Source organism: Astyanax mexicanus, chromosome 17 (assembly GCF_023375975.1).
Source record: "Astyanax mexicanus isolate ESR-SI-001 chromosome 17, AstMex3_surface, whole genome shotgun sequence".
Lineage (NCBI taxonomy): Eukaryota > Metazoa > Chordata > Actinopteri > Characiformes > Acestrorhamphidae > Astyanax > Astyanax mexicanus.
The window spans coordinates 28,016,258-28,036,222 of NC_064424.1; the positions used below are offsets into that span (position 1 = coordinate 28,016,258).

General features: G+C 37.9%; 1 protein-coding gene across 1 annotated transcript; it reads left to right on the forward strand.

The window, feature by feature from the left end:
• The first annotated feature begins 5,531 nt into the window (after positions 1-5,531).
• On the forward strand, positions 5,532-9,383 carry LOC111193921 (enkurin). Its single transcript, XM_022676376.2, has 5 exons — positions 5,532-5,702; positions 6,727-6,872; positions 7,679-7,911; positions 8,198-8,344; positions 8,728-9,383. The coding sequence occupies exons 1-5, from the start codon at positions 5,623-5,625 to the stop codon at positions 8,899-8,901; spliced, it is 780 nt and encodes a 259-aa protein (XP_022532097.1). The 5' UTR covers positions 5,532-5,622; the 3' UTR covers positions 8,902-9,383.
• The last annotated feature ends 10,582 nt before the right edge of the window (positions 9,384-19,965 follow it).

Sequence of the window (19,965 nt, forward strand, 5' to 3'; positions counted from 1 at the left end):
TTATTGCTGTGAGATAAAAAACTTAATGCAAAAACTAATGTTATATTCAATTAGAATTTTTTTTTACTGGTTTGATTGGGATGACATTTTGGTTCCAAGTCTACAAGCAAGAGGAATAAAATTAATAATAGAGATCAGGGGTGGGTTTCCTGAAAGCTTCGTAACGCTAAGAACTTTGTTAACTCGTACTTAAGATTGATCGTTAATTAAAGAGTGTTTCCCAAACCCGTGCGTAACTAAAGTACTACGTAAACTCGCTCGCAGATTAACGAGTGCCCTCACCCAGTCATTATTCTTAAAGGTGCTTGCACACTGCACGCGGTAGGTGCGGCGCGGTACGCTGACCCCCATAGGATTCAATAGTGTCTAGAGCGGTAGAGCGGTGCGTCGCTGCCGCGGAGCAGAGCGGAAAGCGGCGCGTTTCCCCGCCCATAACCACGCCTCCACCGCGCTACCGCTTACCGCGGGCAAAGTTCAACATGGTTCAACTTTGACCTCGCGGCAAGCGGTACCTCGGCAGAAAACGCATGACGTGAACTCACGCGACTAGAGAGAAACTGTAGTCCAAACAACAATAAACGTGCGCGAGAGACTAATAATAGCGATTAGTGAATCCCCTCAGCTGTACATCACTTCCCTACACTCATATAGAGATAACAGGAGGAAGAGAAGAATCAGAGCTTTGTTCTGAGGCTGGGAAACATATACAGATCCACAGAGGCTGTAGAGACTCAAAACTACAAAACACCGCTCACAGAGGTGATGGGTTTTAGAAAACTCCGCCTATTATCAGCAGGAGACGCTTGGCGTCAGCAGCAGCGCAACGCACCCGCAACTGACCAGCGTAGAGCAGAGCGGCAGCACAGCGGAATGCCGCGCGGCATACCGCGTTCAGTGTGCAAGCACCTTAAGAGCTTCTTTAAGGGATCTCTACTTGCAGTTCAGCACCTTAAACACCAGGGACCGCCAATTTTGAGGGAGAAAAATTATAATTTCCCTTGTTGAAGCAATTATATTTTGTTACTATTAATTATAACAAATTATATATATATATATATATATATATATATATATATAAAAAATTATTATAATAATTAATATTATATTATATTATATTATATTATATTATATTATATTATATTATTTGACGTGTCTGCGGGTGCTCCGGTTTCCTCCCACAGTCCAAAGCTAATTGGATGTCGGATAAAAATTGCCCCTTAGGTGTGAGTGGATGTGTCTGTGTGTCTGTCTGCCCTGCGATGGATTGGCGGCCTGTCCAGGGTGTATTCTGCCTTCAGCCCGATCCCGGCTGGTATAGACTCCAGCCAGTGAGTGAATGAGTTATATTATATTATATTATATTATATTATAATGCCAACTTTGTCTGTGGCTTGTAGTCTGACTGGGCATACTGGAATTGACCAATCAAACCCATAAATTATTAAAATCCAGATTCCTGTAGATGATGCTCACGGTCTAAGCAAAGATGCAAAGTCACCAAGTCCGTGGATTCTGTAATCAGGCTGTTACTGTGGAATACACGCAAATATACACAATTCCCACCAGACCGGGAATTACAGCACAATACAATATATTTCCATGCTATTGGGAAAATCCCTGGTACTGTAGGTCCGGTGCAGGGGACGCCTGCGGTGTCTTTAATCACACCTACACGTATTGTAAAGGGTATCGGTGAATGTGCAGGTAATATTTAATATTATTCTTTATTTAGATGCTTCTAACCAACATTGTGGCCGTTCATCTGGGCAAACTCTGGGGTGTGTCAGCTCGCAAATATATAAATACCAGTCAGTTGACACGTCTCATTTAATGTTTTTTTTTTTTACATTGTCGATTAATATTAAAACTATGAAAATAATTAATTGACGCATATGGAATTAACAAAAGTTAACAAAAAGGTGCATGGCCTTTACAATCCCCTGACCTAAACCCAACTGAGATGGTGATTTAGGATGAGCTGGAGCTTTACAGAGTGTGTGTGTGTGTGTGTATATATATATATATATATATATATATATATATATATATACATATATATATATATATATATATATATATATACACACACACACCGGAACATACGTATATGTATTATTATATTATTTTTATATTATTAATAATTATAATAATAATAAATTAATATTATCAATATTACTATTAATAATATTAGTACAATATCTATTAATATAATATATATATATTAACAATAATAGTTTTAAAAAGTAAAAAAAGTTTAATTTTTATTAAACATTTATATATAAACATATGACTTATTTATTTAGTCATATGTATCTTTAGGAGTATTTTATTAATGCCAAAGTACATCCTTTTGTAATTTAAATTTCAAAATATGTATAATATTGATGATTACAACACTTTTTTTACATTTTTATGGTGTAATACTGAATAAATACTGCATAATAATCGATATTTGTGGATCGATTGAGCGCGCTGTTTCGGGGGAGGAGTCAACAAAGATGTTCTTTAACCTCCTTTGTTAATTTTCACGTTGCGAAGCTCTTTGGGAAACACTCGCAGAACTGGCTCGTTCTTTACTCACGTCATTTGTTATTGGCTAAGGTTGACTGTTTTCGGGAAACCCACCCCAGAGGCTTTGTTCCAGTAGCAATAATAGTATCAGTTTATTATTCATCTACTACATCAGTCTAGTGCATTTAAGTATTTATTCAAGAATATGATTTGCTGTTTTTATTGATGTTTATATATATATATATATATATATATATATATATATATTAATTTAAGTTGTATAATTCTTTGTTATTTTGTATTATGTTTGATATTTATATCATACTGTTTATTATAAATACTGTTTTTGCAAATGGAGATATTTATGCAGTACATGTTTATCTACATGCTAAAATATAAATTTGGGATTTATTATTAAGTAATTTACTTAAATAATGTTGTGTGTTCTTTATATTTCATACATGATACTTTGTAATAAATTAATTAATTTACTATACACTTTAAATTGTGTTATTTATTTAATTGTTTTACAGCCAGTTGCAAAAAATGTCAAAGTGCCAATAGCACAGCTTTAAATTTTCTTCCTTGAAAAGTGTTCTCTGTTCAATATTGCACAGTTCTAAAAATTTGGGGCCACAATTGGTTTTCCACTGAGGGCATGAGTCAGTGTGTGTGTGTGTGTGTGTGTGTGTGTGTTAGAGCTCTGCAAATCTCTGTTGGCCCAATGGGCCAATGCTTTGGTGTTGATTTTGTATAGAGGAGTAAATCTTCGCTGGCCAAATGTGGGCTGCCTGAAAAGGGCCCACGCCGTGGGGCCGACGCTATACTGGTGAGCAAATCTCCATTGGCCCAATGTGGGCTGCCTGAAATGGGCCGACGCCATGGTGCTGGTGCCGTCCCGATGAGCAAATCTCCGTTGGCCCTAAGTGGGCTGCCCATATGGGGGCGATACTGCACCGACGTGCAAATCCCCAATGGTCCGATTTGGGCTGCCCATATGGGGCCGATGGCGTGGGGCCGATACCGCACCGATGTGCAAATCCCCAATGGCCCGATGTGGGCTGCCCATATGGGGCCGATGGCGTGGGGCCGATACCGCACCAACGTGCAAGTCCCCAATGGCCCGATGTGGGCTGCCCATATGGGGCCGATGGCGTGGGGCCGATACCGCACCGATGTGCAAATCCCCAATGGCCCGATGTGGGCTGCCCATACGGGGCCGATGTGTTGGCCCACATTGGGCCCTCATTGGCCCAGTGTGGGCATGTTTGCTGGGTATAGCTTTTAGCTAAAAGGTATAAGTGGATAAATGTACCTGTAGAAGCTGTAAAAAGCTTTACATTAAAGGTACACATGGATAAATGTACCTGTAAAAGCTGTAAACACTTTGTATTAATGGTATAAATGGATAAATATACCTGTAAAAGCTGTAAAAGCTTTATATTAAAGGTTTAAATGAATAAATGTACCTGCAGAAGTTGTAAAAGCTTCATATTAAAGGTATAAATGGATAAATGTACCTGTCGAAGCTGTTAAAGCTTTATATTAAAGATATAAAGCGATAAATATACCTGTAGAAGCTGTTAAAGCTTTATATTAAAGATATAAACCGATAAATATACCTGTAGAAGCTGTAAAAGCTTGTATAAATAGATACATGTACCTGCAGAAGCTGGAAAAGCGTTATATTAAAGGTATAAATGGATAAATATACCTGTAAAAGTTGTAAAAAGTCTTATATTAAAGGTTTAAATGAATAAATGTACCTGTAGAAGTTGTAAAAGCTTCATATTAAAAGTTTAAAAGGATGAATGTACCTGTAGAAGATGTAAAAACCTTTACATTAAAGGTAAAAATAGATAAATGTACCTGCAGAAGCTGGATACATGTACCTGTTAACTCTGTGAAAGCTTCATATTAAAGGTATAAATGGATAAATATACGTGTAGAAGCTGTAACCGCTTTAGATTAAATGTATAAATGGATTAAGATACTTGTAGAAGCTGTAACCGCTTTATATTAAATGTATAAATGGATTAATATACGTGTAGAAGCTGTAACCGCTTTATATTAAAGGTTTAAATGGATAAATGTACCTGAAAACGCTGTAAAACTTTATAAACCCGCTGGTTTAACACCGCTCTGCTCCATGTGCTGCATGTACACACTGATCACGCAGCTGCTGCAGTACGGCACCCGCGCAGGGACACGCGCCCGTCACGTGATACAGACTCTGAAAAACAAATAGTTTAATAATTTTATTTTTTATTTCAACGTGTTCTTATCTGTAGATTTACTTTTAGTTTTTAACAACATAAAATATAAATTATTTTGTGTTATTTTATTTTATTTTATTTTATTGTGTAAAAAAATATTTTTATTTTCAGGATTACTGTTGCCAGGTGACGTCGCCGTTATTTTAAATAAATTTCACTATTTTTAAAACGTTGATTTTATTTATTCAAAAAAATATTATATATTTTTCCGTGAAATGTATACTTATTTTTGTTTTGTTTTTTTTATAGGAAAAATTAAATGGCACAGTCACTTGCCAACCTTTTTTCCTTAAAAGGGTGTAATCAATTTTTTGAATATCGACGTGTATTTGTAGGTAATATTTATATTTTATCTATTTCGATAAAAAAATAATAACATTGTAAATTATGTTCAATATGTTTTTAATTTTTGTTCCAGGGAATAGCGCTGTCACGTGACAATCGTTGCCTAGAAAGGCATGTGTACGTTATATTTATATTTTATTTTATAATAAAATAACAAAACTATAAAAACAATATTGAGTGTTTATTTGTCTGTTTAAATAAACGGCGCTGTCACGTGGCAACTGTTGTCTTAAATAAACGTGTAATCAACATTTTTTTTAAAGCAACGTGTATTTGTACGTAATATTCAGTAATACAAAATATAAACTTAAATAATAATGTTTTTAGGTTTGTACTCCAGAGAACGTAGCTGTGACGTCATGGCTCTGGCTGCGACGTGACAGCCGTTGCCTGGAAACGCGTTATAAACATCGCGCTGAGCTCCAGACGGGCTACTGATCACTGAAACTACTATATAAAGGTCACCTTTTCCTCTGCTCTACAGTCCAGCATGTCGAAAACTATATATCCTCTGGAGAGCACCTATAACCTCATCTCCAGAGAGGAGGAGAAAATCTACAAACCACCCAGGTAAATTCATTTATCACATTTATTACATTTATTACATATATTCAATTTATTACATTTATTACACTTATTACATGTATACATGTAATTAATGTATTCAATTTATTACACTTATTACATTTATTAAACGTATTACACACTAAGAAAAGTAAGTACAGATTTGTACTTAAAAGGGTACAAAGCTTGTCGCTGGGGCTGTACCTTATATTGAGGTACAAAAAAGTACCTTTCAGTGAAAGTCCTTTTTTGTACCCATGGTTTTTGTGGCAGTAAAGATTATAAAAATTATAAACATTATCATCAACTAAAAATGGCTCAAAGACGTGATTATCCAAAATTGTCTGGCTTTCAAAAAAAAGTGTGCAATTAAAATATTTATTGTTTATTAGTACAGTGATACAGAATACTGGATGTACCTTTTGGCTGGTTAAATGGTACAAATCTGTACTTATTGCTGTTAGAAATGACTTTGTACTTCAGAGGGAACAAATCTGACCCTGTAAAGACCAATATTGTACCTTTGAGGGTACAATTATGAAGAGTGTACCTTTGAGTACAAAAAAGTACTGTTTTTTAGAGTGTACATGTATTACACTTATTACATTTATTACACTTATAACATTTATTACACTTATAACATTTATTACACTTGTTACATGTATACACTTATTACATTTATTACATTTATTACAGAAGTGTTTGGACACCTGCTCTTTCATTGCTTCTTTTAAAGTTTACTAAAAAAAAGTTTAAAATAAGGCTCTTTTATAAATGTTTCATAAAGAAGTTTATAATTTTATTTTTTTTAGGCTGTAAACCATTTACAAGCAGTTAAAACACAGAAAGTTAAAAAGGAAGGGCAACAGTGGCCTGTTGTGTACCAAATATAAAAGTGTATAAATGTGATTAAAATAAGAATACATCGGTTATTTTTATTGGAGAAGACCCTACGGTCTGCTATATTGCATTGCTCTGTAATTTGGGCTGTGTCATTTAATTATTAATAATTATTTGTTTGCTTTTTCAGATATATATCCAAGTTTAGAGAACAAGTGAAGCATGAGAAGCAGCTAAACAAAGCCTCCAGCAAGACTATGGGACCACCGAAAGTGGACGTACCCTCTCCAGATAAATACCTCCTAAAGCACTCCAAAGAGCCCAGACTCCCGGAGAGTAAGCAAAACCAATCCAGATATTCGTTCTTTATTTAAGTTTATTTGTTAAATAACTTTATGTTAAATTGTGAAAGATTCAAACTACTTTAAGTTGCACTCATTACTGACACAGATGTGCAACTTTTGGATGGGATGAGTTGGGGAGTTTGGGATGAAACGGGGTGATGATCCTCCACATCCTGACCTCATTAATACTTGTCCCTGATTGCAATCAAATCCTCTCAACCATGCACTAAAAAACATGTAAAACGTCTTCATTGGACAGTAGAGACAGTTACTCCAACAAAAGCAGGATAAACTCTTTTTAATACCCTTAATTTCAGAAGAAACTATGATGAATGATAAGGTGTCCCAACACTTTTGTTCATATATTGTATTTATACACTGAGCATTTACCATAATTTCATTTAAATTAAATGTACTTTATTGGATTACACAGAAATACAGGATATCATGCTTCTATGCAGTAGGTAGAAACACACAGCAACATCATCATACGTCAGATACTATATATATGTATGAGAAACTGACCCCACAACTTGGCCCAGTCCGAAAAGACCCAACCTCTTGCTTTCATTTAATTCTAACCATTTAGGATAATGGCCTATGTCCAAAATGTGTGATTTAAGCTAATTTATTGAACGTTGAAATAAAATGTGTTTTAGGCTATTTTAATAGCGTTCCAAGACTAGACTAGCTGTAAAAGGTTTATATTAAAAGGTATAAATGGATAAATGTACATGTAGAAGCTGTAAAAGCTTATATATGATATATGATATATGATATACTCCACTGTTTCTACAGAGAAGCCTTTCTCTTATGGAGATGAGGGTCACTCTAAGAAGCCTCAGGTTCCTGCTAGAACTGACTATCCGCCCATGGGCGTCCACACCAAGAAAAACTTTGTGAAGAGCAATGTCATCGAGAACATCATGGCTGTTCCCCGGAAACCACAGCCCACTTACACTGACACCCGAAACGGAGATAAACAGCTGCTGGAGAACTCCGGCCTGGTCTCCAAGTACATCAAGAAAAAGGTGATGAGAGTACTTACAGTAGGTTTTGACTGAAGGATGATGTAATTGGCTATCAGCAATGATTGACAGTAATAAAAGGCCTGGAAAACAGAATAGAGCTTTTTTGTCTGTATAATATTATCTATGTGTGGTTTTGATGCTTTTTAAATTGGAATATTTTAATGTGCTGAGTTACTGAGTTTATCTCAGAGCTTTTAATGAAATAAATGCTAATGTAGCTCCATATTCCACCTTTAACAACTTTGAAAGAGGAAACATGACACAAAGTGTGTGTGTGTGTGTACAGGACTACGGTCAGACTCCGGAGTATCTGCAGCAGAGGCGTGAGGAGACTCGGAGGGAGCAGGAGGAGTATGATAACTATGTGAAGGAGAGGATGAAGCAGGGAGCGATGAAACAACTCCCAGAGGAGGAACGACAGCAAATCCTGCAGGTCTGCCTCCATTTTTTCAATTTTTTTTTTCATCTCTGCCCCTCACAATTGTAATTTCACGAAAAATGAAAAAAAAAATGTATCTTTTCTGATTTTTCCATTTTTGCATTTTGCTAGTTGGATTATATCATCAAATTTGTGTTACAAGATACAAAAATGGACAAATCTGAAAACTTAAATAATTTAATCACAGAGCATGTAATTCATTACATGAAAGTTTTTATTATTTTTAGTTTGTAAATGATTCAGTAAACTTTTATATATATAACTATTAAATATAAAGTTATATAAAGTATATCTAACTAATAAAACCTTTTGTAGTTTGAGGATGATATATTGAAGTACTGGTCTTTAGGGTTTAAAGGGTCTAGTTCTGTCTGCAGGGTCTGAAGAAGAACTGGGATGAACTCCACCACCAGTTCCAGAAGCTTTCGCTCGTCACGGATACAGCCTCCAAAAAGAACAGGAAGGAGCATCTGGAGATGAAGATGAAGCAGCTGGAGAAGGACATTGAGATGATGGAGCGATATAAAATCATCTACATCGCCAACAACTGACCACAGCACTGACCCTACAACTGATCATACTACTACTTACAGCACTGACTGTACTACTGATCATACTACTGACCACACTACTGGCCATACTACAGACCACACAATTAAACTTTCTACTGAGTAATACTACAGACCTCTCTACTGAGATTACTACTGACCTGACTACTGACCCTTCTAGTGACCACACCACTCACCACAGTACTGACCACACTGCTGATTCTATTACTGACCATACTACCGACCATACTACTGACCCTACTGCTGATCCTACTACTGAGCATACTTTTGAACATACTTTTGACGCTATAGCTGTCCGTTCTGCTGACCAAACAACTGACCATTTTACTCACCCTACTTCTGCTCATATTTTTGACCACACTACTTACCATTCAACTGACCATACTACCATTCATACAACTGACCACACTACTTGCCACCTTACTCACCCTACTACCCTACTTCTGATCATACTACTGACCATACCTGTCAAGTTTTAGATTTAAAAATAAGGGACATTTTCCTCTGTCCACTCCCACCAGCCCACCATCCCAACGAAGGTTCAGTATCCCTTACATTTTAAGACAGGTTTAAAAAAATCTAAAATAACCACCTGTGAAACACTTACAGACTACAATTAGATTATCAGAATCTGAAATGTTGTGGACATTCCTACATATGTAATTCTTTTAATACAGCCAAATTAAAACCCCTTTTCTAGATATTTAAAAAAAGGTTAAGATTTCATGTCTTTTTTTGGCATAATGCACTCTTTTATATGATATATTTTTTATTTATTTAATGGATTTAAAATTGAACAAAAGGTGCACAAATTCTGCAAAATGACTGTTGGTGACCTAAAAATAGTATCATGAGCTTTTACTAAAAGGACATGGACCAGATATATTCTATCAGTAAAAATTAGTCCTAATGGGCCTACTAAATTAATAATTTTTAATTAATACTTCTTTCTTTTGATCACTCCTGATCAGTTCAGTTCATTTCGGTCCTCTACACATTTCTAGTTAAACTGAGTCACAAACTTTATTTTTTATTTTATTTTAAGAGGTTTAATCTGTGTGTTTTATTTCGGAGACGAGTATTTTTAAGCAGCTATCAGAAAAATCTCATCATAGTTTCCATTAACCTACCGTTACCTTTCTTTTAGAAAAATCGCTGTATATGCAGATATGTTTTAACATCAGCTGCTCCGACGAGCTGCCTGAACTCACAGCGACGGGGGGCTTACCTACACTCAGAGCCATAGCTCTGCCTACACTGACCCTCCTTTGCAAGCTGATTGGCTGTTTCTCCTGAAAGGCGGGACTTTCCTTGAACCGGCTCCACGATTGGTTAAGAGACACAGAGCGGTCAGTGCCCTGTCTCCTCAATAATATATGTTTTTTTTATTTTAATATAATACGGGACATTTACGGGAAAATAATAATACGGGAGGACGGCGGGAAAAAGGAGTAAAATACGGTAGTTTCCCGGCCAAAACGGGAGACTTGACAGGTATGCTACTGACGACTACTGACTGCACTACTGACCATACAACTGACCATATAATTGATCTTTTTACTGACCTCTCTACTAAGCCTACTACTGACACGATCCTACTACTGATCTCTCTCTCTCTACTACTGACCACAGGGCATAACACAATACAATGTTTTCACGGTACATTTACACGGTACAAAATTTGATTCTGTGATACTTAATATATTGCTGATTTCAGTTTCAGAGAATTTGGCAACCAATATGAAACTGTGTGTAGCTTAGCTCACGCATGTCTCTTTAACACACTTAAAAGAGGAAGATGGATGATCACAAGCCATCAAACCAAACTGATCTGCTTGATTTTTGCACCAGGAGTAAAGCAGCATAAAGTTATCCAAAAGCAGTGTGTAAGACTGGTGAAGGAGAACATGATGCCAAGATGCATGAAAACTGTAATTAAAAACCAGGGTTATTCCACCAAATATTGATTTCTGAACTTTTAAACTTTGTGAATATGAACTTCAATTCTTTGCATTATTTGAGGTCTGAAAGTTCTGCATCTTTTTGTTGTTTCAGCCATTTCTCATTTTCTGTGAATAAACGCTATAAATGACAATATTTTTATTAGGAATTTGGGAGAAATGTTGTCTGTAGTTTATAGAATAAAACACCTATACCTATAAATAGCAAAATTAGAGAAACTGATTCAGAAACTGAAGTGCTCTCTTAATATCAGATTAACTTAATAACTAGATTGATGCTGATGGTAGTAAAGGGGTCAGTGGTGAGTTGTGTCCATATTCACTGAAGGTCTGGGAGCTGCTGAGCTCTAATGAGTTCAGCATTATTCGGGTTGAGTCACTAATCCAGTTACAGAGGATTTCTGTAGATTTTTAACATTTTTACCGTCATTTAATTACTGAGATATAAACAATGTAAACATTCAGAGTAGGGGGGGGGGGGTGTTGGTGTTAAATGAGTCATTATAGAGAAAATCAAACTTCTTTACACTGGTGTCACGGCTGAGTTTACCCATCCGGACATATGGAAACCCCTTTTCACCCGCCCCACCTCCAGACAAAAGAACGCCAGCAACCAGAAATATACAAGACTCAATGTTTTATTTTTTTAAAGCAGCACTTTTCTTCAGGGATAAGTTGTTTTGCCCAACATAACAAAGAAAACGTAAATAACTAGGGCCCAATACAAGAACTAAACTACCAAAGAAAAAATATATAAATTAAATATATAAATTAACTCCTGACTTACCTCCCTCTCTAACAAAAACAGGAGAAAGTGATCAAATAAACAGGGCCTTATCCCCTACACCACATGTGTCAAACACAAGGCCCGCGGGCCAGATGTGGCCCGCCACGTCCTTTTATGTGGCCCGCGAGAGCTTGTAAGATCTTAGTGTCTATAATAAATAGGTCAGAAGCGTGCTTTGACCAAAAACTACATTTCCCACAGTGCTTGTCGATTGTATTACCCGCAAAGTTACGGCTTACTGCCACTACACGGCAGTGTAGTCATTGATGTGGAAACCCTGCCGGAGGGAAGGTGTAACTTCGCGGGTGGAATTGAGACATGTTTATCCCATAATGTCCAGAAAAAGAGAAGCTGATGCAGACGGACGGCTGTGCTTCAAGGTGAAAGACCGGTATGCCTTTTGTGTTACGATGAGTGTTACTGACCAAAATAAACGCTTTTTAGGAGAGATATAAGTTGTGTAAATATTTATAAGACAATACCTGACAAAATCTGTTTTAATGACGTTAATAAACATCACTGTGACAGCGCTAGTCGCAGTTTCACCTCAGCAAAGGACGAGGAGGTGAATCACTTATCTAACCAGCCTTTACTGATTTCTGCCCCCATTAACCCTTTCAATAACCTCCAATAGCCTTTAATAGTCTTCAGTAGCCTTCAACAGTCTAACCTTGCAGCCGTGGTGTGTTCTAAACTCCGTAGTTATAAACATCCTGAGGTTAGCAGCGCGCTAACTGACCTGTTTATAATGTAATCCCAGCAGTGACTCCGGGACGGCTGCTCTAAACTGCTGCTGTTAGCTGCTTGGGCTGAAAGATGAACTGTAGAGAGCTGTATTATCCGGTTAGTGGGGTTAAAACCTTTATTTCCTACACAGAAGAACTTAAAAATGTTAAAAACACTCCAGACTGTAGCCCGTGGCTGGGCTGTAGCTCTGACTCAGGCTACGTCCGAAATCGCATACTTAAGAAGTACGTACTGTTTTGGGGGTGAGTACGCACTGCCGCCTGGTAAAGCAGTATGCTCTTTGAGTAAGCGAGTGGGTAAGTATGCACCACCTCGGACGCACTACGCCGGCCATTTTACCAACGTCACGTGACGCACTACGCCACTCCACAACCAAAAAGAAAAACCCTTTAGTCACTTGCAGCACCAGATCCATATAATTGAGCATTTTTTTTACTCTTTAATGCCAACTACCTGATTTTTTGGGATGTATCCTGATTTAACATCTTTACAGCATCGAGCGGCTGCTCAGAGAAGAAAAAATCTGAGGAATTTATTGAATTTTTACCTCAGAAACAATGTGAGTGCAATAAAGTCTTCAGAAAAAGCCAGCTAGCTGACCTAGATAGGGTTAGTAATATTAGCTAACTACTATTCACGCACAGTTATTGTGATTACATAGTAAAAAAATGAATTACATTACATTAGACAGCTAAAACAAATAAATAAAAAAAGAAATTCTAAGATTTTTTTTAACACAGAAAAATGCAGTAAAGTCTAGATAGTACTATTACCTATTTACACACACAATTATTGTGATTACACAGTAAAAACTAAATTACAGTACATTCAAATACACAGCAAGAACAATAAAAATTACATTTTAAAATTACATTTTAATAACAGTTAATAACAGTTAAATGATCAGAAATATAAAAAGAACAGTAGCTTAAGTGAGGATGTGTAAAGCAATTTATTTTTCTTACAAAAATGAAAACAATAAAAAATACATTTTATTAAAACATATAAACAGAACAATAAATATTAAGTAAAGTAAACATAAGTTAACTAAACTATTTACATTTATTTACAGCATGGGAGCCTGACTTCATATTGTCAGCTGAACACAGCTGTGCCCATTTTGCAGCTGTATTTTGGTGGCGCAGACCTCAGGGCGGACCTCAGACTCTCCCGGGAGACCATCACCTCCTCACTGCCGCATTAAGGCAGGAGACTGACCATGGGTGGAGCCGAGACATCGAGGTGCTGGTGTTCCTCTACTGGCTGGCACACGCAGCATCCTATCGTGTGGTCTCCAGGGTCTTTGCCATACCCAAGTCATCTGTACACGACATTGTGCACAGAGTGAGCAAAGATGTCAGTGGGATCATCAAAAGGGTCATCACTCTGCCAACTGGTGATGATCTGGAGGTGATAGGAGCAGGGTTTGCTCACTTGGCTCCAGCCTTCACAGTGGCAGTGGGTGCCATTGACGGGTGCCACATCCGCATAAAACCCCCATCAGCCAACGCACAGTGCTACCTCAACAGGAAGCTTTTCCACTCCGTCCAGCTGCAGGCGATCTGTGACCACCAGGGAAAGTTTTTAGACATTTTTGTTGGGTATCCTGGCTCTGTGCACGATGCAAGGATTTTAAAGAACAGCCCCTTGTATAAAGAGGCATTGTACCCACCTGCGGGAAGATGCATCCTTGGGGATGGGGGTTATCCGTGCATCAGCACGCCCATCAAGCTCCTGACCCCGTATCGAGAGCCTGTGCAGAACCCTGTACAGGCTCGCTTTAACCGCAAGCTCTCTCATGTTGCGCAGTGCTCCACAACCTGTGCATTGCTCATGGTGACATCATTGAGCCAGATGTTCCAGAGGAGGAGGATGCTCATGCCCCAGAGCCTGCACAAACAGAGGAAAGATCAGGAAACGAGGCACGGGAGAACCTGGCTGCAGCTGTCTCTGCACCCCAGATGGCCGTACCAGCTCTTCTTGAGCGTGATTATCTTTAGAGTTCTGTACATAGTCTTTGACAATTTTCATGTTTTTTTTTTTACATTTACAGTTCTATAGTTTTACCTGTTACATTTTCATATTTCTGATATTTTAAATAGTTAAATTTTGCTAGAGTACGTATTTTTTTTCATAATCTATTATAAATTGTTCAAATAAATAGTTCTTATTAGATTAAACAGATCCTAATAGATCCTAGTAATTTCTTGTTTTAGTTGTTCTACCCTTTTCCACTTTTGATTGTGGTTAAATAAAAAAAAAAAACACTTTCCCCATTTTCTGTTTCTTTTGCTAATCACCACACCAACATCAACACTTTTTCAATTAAGGGTACACTTTGAATTTTACATTACCAATATGTTTGAACTTGAATAAGAAACCATTCATGTTTACTTATCTTATAGGTATTTTAAATTTGATGTAGTTTTTTTTAGAGCTTAACTATTTGATCTACACAAAAGAGCACATCTTTTCACAAATTACTGCACTTATTTTAACATTAAAACCTGACCTACATATGCATACATACCTGCACTACCAAGAGCATTTAAATGCTGCCCTGTTTCCTCAGAACGTTCCTCCCTTATTCTTAGCAGCAGATTGGAGCCATCTTTGGGGCAGTAAACAACCAAAAGGTACTGAATCAAACTGCTTGAGTTAGGTGAACTTGTCATTATTATTATTTTTTTTTTTAAAGAAACTAAGTTTAGCTCATAATGGTGTCACAGTTACGGATAACACACCTGCAGTTACACCGGCCCATTGTGGAAAAGATTGGGCACCCCTGCCTTACAGTAACCATAGACTTAAATTGCTACTTTTAATTTAACTAAGAGTTAAAAGAAAGATATTTCTAAAGATAAAACACTTAAATTCACTTAATAGAGTTGTAAATTCCTAGTCCCTGAAAATGTCTTGCTTGTTTGGAATAAATACTACATTGTCAATTATAGACTGGGGTGAGTAAACTTTAAATGTCCTTCTTTACAGTTAGAATACTAACATTCTTCTATAATATGCAAATATAAACTGCCGTTTCTCAAGACACAATAATACCACTGGACGTGCAAACTGATTTTTAAATGTTTATTTTTTAACAAGAATCCCCAATATTTGCAAGAATCTTTCTTCCCTCTCTCTCTCCTCTCTGTCTCTCCTTTCTTTCCTTATTCTCGCTTCTGTCTCTCTCCTTTCCTCTTTCTCTCTGGCCTCTCGATCTCTCCTTTCCTCTCTCTCTCTTGTCTCTTGCTCTCGCCTTTCCCCGCGCTCAATTCTTTCCCTCTCTCTTCTTTCCTCTCTCTCCTCAGCCTCTTGCCATCGCCTCTCCTCTCTCTCTGCTGCCTCTCGCTCTCTCTCATTTTCCCTCTCTTCCATCTCCTTTAAAAAAACTATGAGGTCGGTCTCCCTTTGCCTTTTCCTGCCTGGGGTCTGGTTGTCTCCTGGCCTACAAGAGGGTGTTGAAGCTTCAGCAGCACCCTGGCCAGATGAGGCAATAAGGGTGGGTGGGCTAATGGATGGCCTCCCACCTATTGCCTCATCCATGGCGGTATACCATTTCCAGGATGCTGCTGTTGCTTCACCACCCTCCTGTACTCGCCCCAGTAGGGGGACACCTGAGTTCCTACAAAATTAATAACAGTAAAAAAGAAAATAACCTGTGTTACAATAAAATATTCACTAATATTGTTGTTGTATATCTTATAAAGAAAAATGTTTACCTTGTACTTTTGTTTTAGGTTCTCCCATTTCTTCTTTACGAAGACAGGGGTCACCTTCCCTTTCAACTTTTTCTCCAACACGAAAGCTCTATAAACATAATGCACACAACAATTATTACTACAGTCCACACACTGCTTTCAATAAGCAAACGTTTAATACTACAACATTACCACATACACTACAACACATTTAACAGACAATTGTGAGTGTACATTTTGTACAGTCAGTGTTGATTTAACATTGGGTAATTTGCTGTAAAACATATCTAAAGTTAGGTTAAATAAACAGTTACTTACCGTATTTTTCGGGCTATAAGGCGCACTTAAAATACTTATTTTTTCCCAAAAATCGTCATTGCGCCTTATAATGCAGTGCGCCTTGTGTATGGATTTTGCTTGTGTTTACTGACCTCGATTTTTATGTGGTACACGGCGCTCTGTTGTGCAGAATTCCTCACCCACGCCAGAAAAAGATCCCCCTCTTGGGCTAGCGCGCGGTTACCTTTGACTGCCGTACTGCCTCTCGGCTGTGGCTCAGGGTAGCTAGTTTCCACTGTAGCTCCGTGGCCAGAACAAGGTGCCGGTAAACTTTCCTTTCCACCCGTTCTGGGGTAATAGCACAAACTGTTTCTTTTTAGCGCCCACTTCTAAGTAAAGTTAACCTCTTAACACGCGCTGGCCCACCGGCGGACCAGAAATATTTAATATTTCATAACTGGCTGTGTTTCTGAATAGTTATGAACAGTTACAGGTTCAATATAGACATCCAATATACCATTTTAAAGCTTAGAATCTCTGCTTTTGAGCTATTTAGCCTATTTAGCGGAATATGCTTTCAAAAAATAAACATTTAGGGCGAAATATGCCTTGGTTATGATTTTAATAATTCATAACTCTCATATTTGCGTTTATCGTTCGTCCATATTTCATCGAATGCGGTCATGTCATACACCATTCGAACCGTCTGGCTCTCCGGATTCCAGAACTGTGCTTTTACTGTAGGATGTATGTTTCATGAATTAGAGCTGCGTCAGAGCGCATGTTTCCAGTAATAAAAGGCTCTCCTTTTGTCCTGGGGTAACCTCCGGTCACTGCCGCCACCCCCCGAACACACACCCGCGCTCAGCCACAGGTCCTACCTTCAAAACGCGTCCAGACTAAAGAGAATCCATCAATCCAGTCTCCTGTAATCCACAGTTATATCCAAACAGCGCTGGAAATCACTTCATCCAGAAATGAAACTTATCCAATCTTTATCTCTGTTTTAAAACCGTTTTATTCACCGAATTCGGCACAACACGCTATTATAGTCAGAAGCCTCGCGGAGTAATGCGGTACTTGCTGTGCTTCAACATAATATTATGGTCTGTCGGAGCGTTGCGGCTACCGTTGTCAGGAGCCTCGCGGAGTAATACGTACTTGCTGTGCTTCAACATAATATTATGGTCTGTCGGAGCGTTGCGGCTACCGTTGTCAGGAGCGTCGCGGAGTAATACGTACTTGCTGTGCTTGTTGATTTATTGCTCAGAGATGTTGTTATTTTTCACAGATATTGTGAAGGATTTATTGCTCAGAGTTATTGTTACTGATATAAATAAAGTTTCATTTAGTGCGCCTTATAATCCAGTGCGCCTTGTGTATAGACTAACACTAAAAATAGACCGTTCACTCATCGTGCGCCTTATAATACGGTGCGCCTTATAGTCCGAAAAATACGGTACTCAAATCCTCGAACTGCTGCATTTCTTTTTCCGGTGAAGAGGGCCTCATTGGCCACCCTCCACCTGACCAGCTCCCTGGTGTCCTCATCACTCCCTGCAATATAAAACTTTAGCTTTAAATGGAATGGCAAATGTGACAATATTGTAGCAGGGTTACAACAATAATAAATATTTAGCATCAGTTACCTCAAAGCAAGATTTATTTCTTTTAAAAGTATAGTTTTGGCTTATTACTAGCTACTAAGGTGAATCCACCAACTTCATCACAATTGTATGACAGCTAAGCTTGGCAGCCAAGATGTAAACTAAAATGAAAATGCTAAGATAGCCAGCTAGATTAGCCATCCAACTTCATTTAACATTACGTTATATAGCTAGCTACCTAACTAGTTAAACAACGTAACCTGCAAACCACTTACAAGTACATTTGTAGCCAAATTAACTCAGCAATACTTTAAATTACAGAAAAACAGTTCAGGAAACTAGCTAACCTAGATACTTCAGAATGAGCCATTAAGCCACGTTGAACGGCGTGCTAGCGAGATTAATAGAGGTACTAAAAACACAAAATTCAAAACTACATTCAGAAGAGAACAAACAAATGTAGTTAGCGTTAGCTAGCTAACACCAGCGGTAGCTAATCCCGCACGTTTAGACCACACAAACGCTCAACTTACTCGACTCTGTGATCCTAGGTAACTGAAATAGCGCTACATTTCTTTACTAACAATACAACATTAAGCTAGCTAGGTTAGCTTGGCTGGCTAATTAGTTAGCGAGCGAGCTAGCATGACTATCTTAGCTCGTACTGACGGCTAGCCTTAAACACTTGCAAGTTAGCGTTAGCGAAGTTAATAAATTAAAAATCAAATAAAATATGCGTATCGTTCTTCACAAAATTACTCATACTTTGGGTACTTAAGTGGTGATATTTTTTATTATTCCGATTACATTCTACATACACTTGTAAAGACCCGCGTCGCCGCTGTCCGCCATCTTCAACCTCTGCTTCGCTTCCGCCGCCCCCCTTGGAACTCTGGGAAATATGAGCGGGTGAAGTGCATACCTGTCAAGTCTCCCGTTTTGGCCGGGAAACTACCGTATTTTACTCCTCTTTCCCGCCGTCCTCCCGTATTAGTATTTTCCCGTAAATTTCCCGTATTATACTAAAAAAAAATATATATATATATATATAGGCCACAGGCGACAATGCACTGACCGCTGTGTGTCTCTTAACCAATCAGCCAATCAGCTTGCTGGTTTTGCGGAGCGCAGTTTAGTGTGGGGGAACCCCCGCCCCTCCCCTCGCTGTGAGTTCAGGCAGCTAGTCGGAGCAGCTGTCGTTAAAACTAATCTGGATATACGGAGATTTTTCTAAAAGAAAGGTAACTAACCATGTAAACTGTGATGAGATTGTTTCTGATAGCTGGTTAAAAAGACTCTTCTCTGAATCAAAACATAAATTAAACCCACTGTGTGTTTAATAAAATACAGCTTGTGACTCAGTTAGCTTAACACTTTAGAATTAGCTAGATAGATATTCAGGGTTTGAGAAAAATCTACATATATATATATATAATGCCCTGCCCTGATGTGCCTGATCAGCCATTCATCATTTCAAAACTCTATTAGTTCAGGGCTAGTTTTAGGGTTGGTTAGAATTTGTTTAAATCTCAAGTATTGTGGTATAATGTATTATTTAGAAGGGGTAGAAGAGACGGTTGAGCTGGAGAGAGAGAAAATGTGGAGAGGGCTGAAATGAACGGAACTGATCAGGAGTGGACTGAACAATAGAAAGAAGTATTAATGATAGATTATTAATTGTGTAGGCCCCTTAGGACTATTATTTACTTATGGAATATATCTGATCCATGTCTTTTTGTAAATTTGTGCACCCTTCAATTTCAATTTTAAATCTATTAAATAAAAAAATATATATAATAATAAAATAAAAAATAATATATATATATATATAAAATTTTCGCCCTCGGTTGGGCTGTTGGGGCGGCGGAAAAAATCCCTTATTTTTAAGTCCAAAACTTGACAGGTATGGTGAAGTGTGCAGGGCTTGCATACTTCAAAATCTGTCCCGGTGCAGTACGTCATCCGGG